Below are 9,872 nucleotides of genomic sequence, written 5' to 3'. Positions count from 1 at the left end.
TGTCAAATCTGCTTCTTCTCCATTGTTGTTACTGAGCCGAGATTGATATAACTGCCAGCCATACAGTTCCACCCACCAAGAGTCAATGTGCAACTTTTAGACTCTTATCTCTCTTATCCCACCAAACACACTTTGGGTAGCAGCTGGTTTGCTGGGCATTTAGCTGCTCAGACAGACTGTGCCAGTCGCCGAGGACACAGAAAGAAGGTGTGCTCCTTGCGCTCAGGTTCCTTCATAGCATCTGTAAGGTGGGGGCAAGGGGACACTGATCAGTTCTCAGGTGGCTGTGCAGTCGCAAAGAGGAGACTGATGAAACCAGCGACCCAACGTGGGACTGGGGAGGGGGCGGCGGATTGCGACTGAGAGGCTGGGCTGGAGGGAGCTTAGTCTGGAGTCCTCTGTAGCGCTGGCCGCGTTGCTTAGACACTGCTGGGCTTAAATGCTCATTTACAAATGAGAGCTCCCTGGGAAATTGGACTTCCTCAGAACTGTTCTGACCTTCCCTAGGCCGGGACCTTTATCTCATCTCTCCAATAAGGAGGATTACTGAAAGGGTCTTTTCAGTTGAAAAGGTTATGAGTCCATGCACTTTTCTTAACAGCTTCATTTGGCCAGAAAGCATCACTTTTATGGGATCAGAAGCAAACAAAGATACACTGGGAGTCCTGTTCTCCAGTTGTTTTTTCATCAGTAGATTTCACTAATATTTTCTGTGATCTTGATAATCCCACGTAATAGCGGGATTTCCAGGTATGGGCCCCAGCTCTGAAGTTCCAGTCCAATGTGTTTTAGTATTGTCATGATCACCTAGCCACTTAGGTGATCTGCCTCCTCCTCCCCTCCCTCTCTTCCTTCTTTGCTTCCTGCCTTCTTTTCATCCTTCGCTGGTTACTAGTTTTCCTTCTCACCGGCATTAGGAAAAACTTAACTGATTAATACATTATTTCATGAAAGGAAGTGGTGTAAATAGACATTTCCTTGTTTATGTTGGATTCCAAGGATGTTTGTAATTGGCCACCACCATGATGAAGTCCGTTGGCCATATACCTCAAACTACACAGGTAACATTTTGTTTTCTCATTATGCACAATAGGTTTCTGTTTTATAGCTTTGGAATTGTTCTGACTCCAAGGACCAGTATTTAATTTAAAATCATGCTTTCTTAGCAATTTAAAATGAAACTCATTTTTCATAATTATTAGCAAAACATTTTCCATTTTGATGAAATAAAAGTGATTTTACCATGCACATACTCATATGAAACAGTCCTGCTTTTCATAATTCTGCTATGCATATATAGTTTCTTGAGGAATTACAGCTTTACCTATAACAAATTTATATTCAGCGAATAAAAATACAATTTTAGATTTGAACTGCATTTGTGAAACTTGTTGTTTTCAATCCAGGGAGATTATTCTATCACAGTGTGTATAATAAAAAAAACTTCAGAAACTGGATCAGAATTTGCTTGGGATGGGAAAAAATTCATTTCAAATCCATATCCCTCTTCACATCTATAAAAACAAATGCAAATATCCTGGTTTAAAATCTACAGGAAAAAAAAAATCAAACCAGCATCATGCTAATTTCTGGTTTAATTCTAACTCACCATTTGTTCTGAGAATGCAATGGCAGTACTGTTGGCAGGAAAATCCCATGGACGGAGGAGCCTGGTAGGCTGCAGTCCATGGGGTCGCTAAGAGTCAAACATGACTGAGTGACTTCACTTTCACTTTTTACTTTCATGCATTGGAGAAGGAAATGGCAGCCCACTCCCGTATTCTTGCCTGGAGAATCCCAGGGATGGGGGAGCCTGGTGGGCTGCTGTCTATGGGGTCACACAGAGTCGGACATGACTGAAGTGACTTAGCAGCAGCATCAGCAGCACCATTTGTTAGTCAAAATAGACATAAGGGACTTCCCAGGTGGTCCAGTGGTTAAACCTTCTCCTTCCAACACAGGGGGTGCAGGTTTGATCCTTGCTGCAGTAGCTAAGATCCCACATGCCTTGTGCCAACAAACTGAAAACATAAACAGAAGTAATATTGTAACAAATTCAATAAAGACTTTAAAAATGGCCCATATTAAAAAAAAATAAACATAAGGTGGAAAGAATTACATAAAACTTGATGGAGATGTGTATATTTTAGGGAATTATAAAGTTCTTTTATTTGGATGTTTTTTGAAAAGTAGGCAGGGAGTATAAAATCTTAAACAGATTGTTGATTAGAAAACATAGATACATCTCAAAACGCTGGGGAAATTTGACTGTTACTCAGTTTTGCCAAATTTAGCTATCTGAGGGAAGGCTCTGTTTTTGTGAAAGACTGCCTTATATTGGAATCTGCAGTATCTCTACCTTTTAACGTTTTCTCAAGTAGTTAAAGTTAACCAACACTGGGTCATTCAATCCACTAATCAAGGAATCAGTATCACTATCAGAAACTTACATTTTTTGCTAGGAATAGTTCAGCACCTATTAGATCTGACCTCTGGATCTTTCCTCTTTAAGGCATTGACCAGTACTACTTGGATGCATTTGACCATCTCCTAGGAGACTTGAATGAGACTTGGAGTTTCTATAAGTAAACAAACAGTTCTCTCTTATTTGGAGCAATGCTGAAATTCCGAGAGGCTTCTAAGTGTGTGAGTGGATCAATAGCTGTTTCCACTTGTCCAAAGTCCTTGATTGCGAGAAGATACACACTTCAACAGAAACTTGGCAGCGGAAGTTTTGGAACCGTCTATCTGGTGTCAGACAAGAAAGCCAAACAAGGTGAAGAATTGTAAGTAAAAAATATTTCATGCAAATCTTGAGTTGGCTGCTGTGTCTGTGCAGCTCTTATGAAATACTGTTTACTTTGCTCCTTGCATTAAAATAAGTATTTAATAAGAGATAGAAAAGCTCCTTGAATGGTGTCTTCAGATGAGATTATTAAAGGCATTTCAGCCGGTGAGTATAATATAATGAGGTTCAGTTCAGTTCAGTTCAGTCAGTCGTGTCCGACTCTTTGCGACCCCATGGACCGCTGCACGCCAGGTCTCCCTGTCCATCACCAACTACTGGAGTTTACTGAAACTCATGTCCATTGAGTCGGTGATGCCATCCAGCTATTGCATCTTCTGTTGTCCCCTTCTCCTCCTGTCTTCAATCTTGCCTGGCATCAGGGTCTTTTCCAAGGAGTCAGTTCTTTGCATCAGGTGGCCAAAGTATTGGAATTTCAGCTTCGACATCAGTCCTCCCAGTGAACACTCAGGACCGATCTCCTTTAGAATGGACTGGTTGGATCTCCTTGCAGTTCAAGGGGCTCTCAAGAGTCTTCAACACCACAGTTCAAAAGCATCAATTCTTTGGAGCTCAGCTTTCTTTATAGTCCAGCTCTCACACCCATACATGACTACTGGAAAAACCATAGCCTTGACTACATGGACCTTTGTTGGCAAAGTAATGTCTCTACTTTTTAACATGCCGTCTAGGTTGGTCATAACTTTCCTTCCAAGGAGTAAGCGTCTTTTAATTTCATGGCTGCAGTCACCATCTGCAGTGATTTTGGAGCCCCCAAAAATAAAGTCAGCCACTGTTTCCACTGTTTCCCCATCTATTGGCCATGAAATGATGGGACCAGATGCCATGATCTTAGTTTTCTGAATGTTGAGCTTTAAGCCAACTTTTTTACTCTTCTCTTTCACTTTCATCAAGAGGCTCTTTAGTTCTTCTTTGCTTTCTGCCATAAGTGTGGTATCATCTGCGTATCTGAGGTTATTGATATTTCTTCTGGCAGTCTTGATTCCAGCTTGTGCTTCATCCAGCCTAACATTTCTCATGATGTATTCTGCATGTAAGTTAAATAAGCAGGGTGACAATACACAGCCTTGACGTACTCCTTTTCCTATTTGGAGCCAGTCTATTGTTCCATGTCCAGTTCTAACTGTTGCTTTCTGACCTGCATACAAATTTCTCAAGAGACAGGTCAGGTGGTCTGGTATGGGGTAGATTATATGAAAGTAAGATTTTTATGCATACCAAAGTCTCAGTAACAGCCTTGCTTCTGCTTAACTTGATTGGGATTTGAATGAGAAAATAAAAATTGTTTATAAAGACTGCATTTTTAGAAGGCTGAGAAGACTGAGTACTGAAGAATTGATGCTTTCCAACTATGATGCTGGAGAAGACTCTTGAGAGTCTTTTGGACAGCAAGGAGATCAAACCAGTCAATCCTGAAGAAAATGTAGAAATGTCATGAAATGCAAATGGGTGGTAATTCACATTTGAGGTAAATAGAGTGTACTGAAAGTGAGTGAAAGTCACTCAGTCGTGTCCAACTCTTTGTGACCCCATTGACTAGTGCATGGAATTCTCCAGGTCAGAATATGGAATGGATAGACTTTCTCTTCTTCAGGGCATCTTCCCACCCAGTGGGAAGAACCCAGGTCTCCTGCATTGCAGGTGGATTCTTTACCAGCTGAACCACAAGTGAAGGAAATATAACATTGACTTTTTTTGGCTTTTTTCCAAGGAGGAGTTGTTCAAAGTCTGTAGTCATACAGCCCTCAAAGTAGACATTTAAACCAAACAGAGGTTCCCATCTCAAGTTATCTTGTATTTATGATGCACATGTTACTTTTTTCCTTTTGATTTTAATTGAACCCTATAAACTTTCATGGTAGAGAAAACCTGTTAATGCTATTGGACAGTACATCTCTTACAAATAAGGATGAATCTTCATTTTTAGCTTAAAGTTGTTTGAATTTGCTGCAGTAAAAACTTAGTTGGAACTGAAAATAAGAAATGTGTACATCAGAAACACAGGAGGAAAAGAAAGGAGAAGGAAGAGTGATCCGAGAAATTAGCCCTTAACTTGAGAAGAACAAAGTTCCATCCCGTAATCTATCTTAGAGGTTTTGATGCTACTCTGAATTCTTCCAGCTTTTGCCCATTGGTTTAAAATCAGTGTGATAAACTTCTTTCTACTTCTTAATATGCAATATAAGCTATAAAAGTAATTGTTACACTGATACTACTATTTTATTTTTTAAAAAATCAACCTTTTAAATGGTCTATATGTCCAGAATTTTTAAAAGTAAGTATCTAGACTTAATAATTTTTGATGAACTCCTATGTGAAGAATGGGAACAGTGCTTGCACTTTTCTGGTGTCCTTAGAACATGCTTTATGACTCCAAAAAATAATTTTTTACCTTAAATACTAGAAATACCCAAGACATTTAGAACAGGATGATAAATTTATGAAAATTATTGACTCTTTATGGAGACATTAAGAGTAGACCTAAATCTGACCCAAGAGTTAAAAAATCACAGTGTAAAGAATGTATACAATTTTAGTTTCTTCAGCTAATGAGAAATGTAAAGAATTTTAGAGTTAACAGGAGGCCTAAAAAGTTGTATGAAGACTAAACTTGAACATTTCAAACTTGAGATAATGGGTAATAATGGGTCTGTGTATGTGTGTAAGTGTGTAGGGAAGTGGAGAGGAGATTGGGAGAGAAGAGGGGGCTGGGGACGATTGGGTGGGAAGTGATTTGTTAGTGACCTTGGCAGTACCTGAACTTAAGAATTATGACTTGAGCTGAAGAAAGCCTGGATGTGTAGAATGAATTCGACAGTGAGGATAACTGACAAATCATTTAATAGGAAAGGTCTAGTCCAGAATCTCTCAGACAGGAATCATTCATCATCAGAATCTCTACAACATATTATATACTGGTCATAATCACTTTATATACGTTTGGTTTGGCCTGCAGAGTCGTTTCTTTTAAAATCTAAATTAGCTGCCAGTATTTAAAAATGGGCAGCTCTCCTAACAACTCTCCTAAAGTTGAGCTTTTCATCTTCTCTTGAAAAAAAATTAGAAGATTTGATCATATTTGCTAATGCTGCTGCCTGTATAGCCAGTGCAGACTGAAGCTGCAGGCAGTGGCCTTCTTTAGGCAGATCCTAGAGTCCTCTCCAGTTAGCTACATTCTTGCCCCGTCTTACTGTCTCTTACACTTTCCACTATTTGCCTGCTTTTGTAGACATTTGACTTTCAGTTCAGTTCAGTTCAGTCGCTCAGTCGTGTCCGACTCTTTGAGACCCCATGAATCACAGCACACCAGGCCTCCCTGTCCATCACCAACTCCCGGGGTCCACCCAAACCCATGTCCATCGAGTCGGTGATGCCATCCAGCCATCTCATTCTCTGTCATCCCCCTTTCCTCCTGCCCCCAATCCCTCCCAGCATCAGAGTCTTTTCCAATGAGTCAACTCATCGCATGAGGTGGCCAAAGTACTGGAGTTTCAGCTTTAGCATCATTCCTTCCAAAGAACACCCAGGGCTGATCTCCTTCAGAATGGACTGGTTGGATCTCCTTGCAGTCCAAGGGACTCTCAAGAGTCTTCTCCAACACCACAGTTCAAAAGCATCAATTCTTCAGTGCTCAGCTTTCTTCACAGTCCAACTCTCGCATCCATACATGACCACTAGAAAAACCATAGCCTTGACTAGACGGACCTTTGTTGGCAAAGTAATGTCTCTGCTTTTCAATATGCTATCTAGCTTGGTCATAACGTTTCTTCCAAGGAGTAAGCGTCTTTTAATTTCATAGCTGCAATCACCATCTGCAGTGATGTTGGAGCCCAAAAAAATAAAGTCTGACACTGTTTCCACTGTTTCCCCATCTATTTCCCATGAAGTGATGGGACCAGATGCCATGATCTTTGTTTTCTGAATGTTGAGCTTTAAGCCAACTTTTTCACTGTTCTCTTTCACTTTCATCAACAGGCTTTTTAGTTCCTCTTTACTTTCTGCCATAAGGGTGGTGTCATCTGCATATCTGAGGTTATTGATATTTCTCCCAGAAATCTTGATTCCAGCTTGTGCTTCTTCCAGTCCAGTGTTTCTCATGATGTACTCTGCATATAAGTTAAATAAGCAGGGTGACAATATGCATCCTTGATGTACTCCTTTTCCTATTTGGAACCAGTCTGTTGTTCCATGTCTAGTTCTAACTGTTGCTTCCTGACCTGCATATAGGTTTCTCAAGAGGCAGGTCAGGTGGTCTGGTATTCCCATCTCTTTCAGAATTTTCCACAGTTTATTGTGATCCACGCAGTCAAAGGCTTTGGTATAGTCAATAAAGCAGAAATAGATGTTTCTCTGGAACTCTCTTGCTTTTTCCATGATCCAGCGGATGTTGGCAATTTGATCTATAGTTCCTCTGCCTTTTCTAAAACCAGCCTGAACATCTGGAAGTTCACAGTTCACGTATTGCTGAAGCCTGGCTTGGAGAATTTTGAGCATTACTTTACTAGCATGTGAGATGAGTGCAATTGTGCGGTAGTCTGAACATTCTTTGGCATTGCTTTTCTTTGGGATTGGAATGAAAACTGACCTTTTCCAGTTCTGTGGCCACTGCTGAGTTTTCCGAATTTGCTGGCATATTGAATGCAGCACTTTCACAGCATCATCTTTCAGGACTTGAAACAGCTCAACTGGATTTCCATCACCTCCACTAGCTTTGTTCATAGTGATGCTTTCTAAGGCCCACTTGACTTCACATTCCAGAATGTCTGGCTCTCGGTGAGTGATCATACCATCATGATTATCTTGGTCATGAAGATCTTTTTTGCACAGTTCTTCTGTGTATTCTTACCACCGCTTCTTAATATCTTCTGCTTCTGTTAGGTCCATACCATTTCTGTCCTTTATCGAGCCCGTCTTTGACGTTTGACTTTAGAGCTGCTGAAATTATGAAAGATTGTGAATATGGCTGCTCATGGAGTGTTAGCATGCTCAAAGAAAGGCAGTGCAGTGTCATGGCTAAGTCCACAGGCCTTGAAGGTGAACAGATCAGTAAGTAAAGCTAGTCTTGTTCTTAACTGAGATTAAGATTATACAGGTTCCTAATCCGAGCTTCAGTTTTCTTAGACACCACCTGGTAACTGCAACTGGAAGTGAAAAAAAAGTGTTAGTCACTTAGTCGTGTCCAACTCTTTGCGACCCCATAGACTGTAGCCCACCAGGCTTCTCTGTCCTGGGATTTCCCAGGCAAGAATACTGGAGTGGGTTGCCATTTCCTTCTCCAGGAATTTTCCTGACCCAGGGATCAAACCCGGTCTCCTGCATTTCAGGCAGATTCTTTACCATCTGAGCCACCAGGGAAGCTCAACTGCAACTGGGACTCTCTAAGTAGAAGCTTTTCTTTTGCATTCCTCTTTCTTTCTTTCTCTTTTTCTCTTTGGCTGTGTCTTGTTGCTGGGCTTTGGTCTTCGTTGCTCAGCAGGCTTTTTCTAGTTGTGAGCAGAAGCTATTCTTTGCTGCAGTGCATTGATCTCTCATTGTGGTCGTCTCTCTTGTTGTGGAGCATGGGCTCTAGGCACGCATGCCTCAATAGTTGTGGCTTGCAGGCTCTAGAGTGTGGGCTCACTAGTTGTGGCACACTGGCTTTAGTTGCTCCTCAGCACGTGGCATATTCCTGGACTAGGATCAAACCCATGTCCCCTGCATTGGCAGGTGGATTCTTAACCTCTGGGCCATCAGGGAAGCCCTTGCATTCCACTTTTAAGAGAGAAAAGTCTCCAAGCAAAGCTATTTGATATTAGGTGTGTGATCTTAGAAACTTCTAGAATCTTTCATGAGATCATAATGCTTCTGTTGTCATCTACTCTTTCCTGTCTCTATGGCTGTCTGAAAGAAACTGGTCCTCGGAATGCTGACCTTTTAGCTGTGTAGGGCAGCAGCTCACCATTGATTGTTGTTTTTAATGCACACATAGAGGCAGGAGACTAAGCCCATATTTTTACATCCTTTCCCGGGAGTGTTGACAGTTGTACCTTTGGTTTGTGATCAAACCACGTTAACAAGCACCGCCCATTCTCCAGGCAGTTTTGTTAGATTATGTTTTTTATTCTGCTTTACATACTAGGTCATAAACATAGGAAATTGGTTTAGAGATGGGTAGAAAATACCTCCTAAAAAGATTTCTGTATTGTTATGAATGCTGTTCCCTTAACAGATCAGAGTAGATCTGACTTTCTTCATGTTTTCAGATACACTCCTAACTTTTTGAGTTGATAAGTAGAGGGTGTGGTATCTTTGCGTTCACAGGTGTCTCACTAAAGAATCTGCCTCCAATGCAGGAGATATAGGTTTGATCCCTGGGTCGGGAAGATCCCCTGGAGGAGAAAATGGCAACTCCTCCAGTATTCTTGCCTGGAAAATCCCATGGACAGTGGAGCCTGATGGGCTGCAGTCCATAGGGTCACAAAGAGTCAGACATGACTTAGCGTCAGCACGCATGCACACATGCATGCATAGTACCTTCAAATGCCAGCCTACTGCCTTGGTACCCATAGTAAAGGAGTTATTTGACAGTCCATAAGCCTCACCTGGTTTGTAGGTCACTGTTAACAGTTCCTGTGAACTCTAGGTCCAGGAAATATGCACTTTAGATTTAATTAAAAAACTTTCTTAGATAGTTGCAATTTGTTACTGTGCCTCTTGAGGGCATCACTCTACCATCTACATTATTCATGAATTTGTGAATTTGAATTACAATGTAAATATCACATTCCTTTACATTTTTATTGACTTTCTGCATTTACTATGAGATTTTTTAAAAGACTGTGGGCATTATACTTGATTAATAAATGTTTGGAGAGAGGGGGGTTTTTTTGGGCATAGAAATATCTGGCATTCTTTTTTAGTTATCACAGTAGAATAAAATTAAGCTTAAAATGATTAGTGAATGAGATAGGGGATTTTACTTTATTATACTCTGTGTCATGAAATTCATAAAACAATATTTGGGAATATTTTCTTTCATAATAAATTACAGAAACTCTGGTCTAATGATAATGTGAAGGTGTGATAA

General features: G+C 40.7%; 1 protein-coding gene across 20 annotated transcripts in view; it reads left to right on the top strand.

Moving 5' to 3' along the window:
- Positions 1 to 9,872, top strand: part of NEK11 (NIMA related kinase 11) — a 267,287-nt gene that overhangs the window by 415 nt on the left and 257,000 nt on the right. For 16 of the 20 annotated variants that reach the window (XM_044947220.2, XM_025291957.3, XM_025291948.3 and 13 more), the window contains exon 2: positions 2,513 to 2,786. In XM_044947220.2, the coding sequence (XP_044803155.2) occupies positions 2,617 to 2,786 (170 nt within the window). In that variant the 5' untranslated portion in view covers positions 2,513 to 2,616. Of the gene's footprint in view, positions 1 to 999; positions 1,062 to 2,512; positions 2,787 to 9,872 lie in introns of those variants that run through there. The other 4 variants (XM_025291891.3, XM_044947222.2, XM_025291963.3 and 1 more) reach the window with 4 other exon arrangements.

This window comes from Bubalus bubalis, chromosome 1, assembly GCF_019923935.1.
Source record: "Bubalus bubalis isolate 160015118507 breed Murrah chromosome 1, NDDB_SH_1, whole genome shotgun sequence".
Lineage (NCBI taxonomy): Eukaryota > Metazoa > Chordata > Mammalia > Artiodactyla > Bovidae > Bubalus > Bubalus bubalis.
Note: the sequence above shows the minus strand (reverse complement) of the source record. Positions and strands in the feature narration are given on the sequence as shown.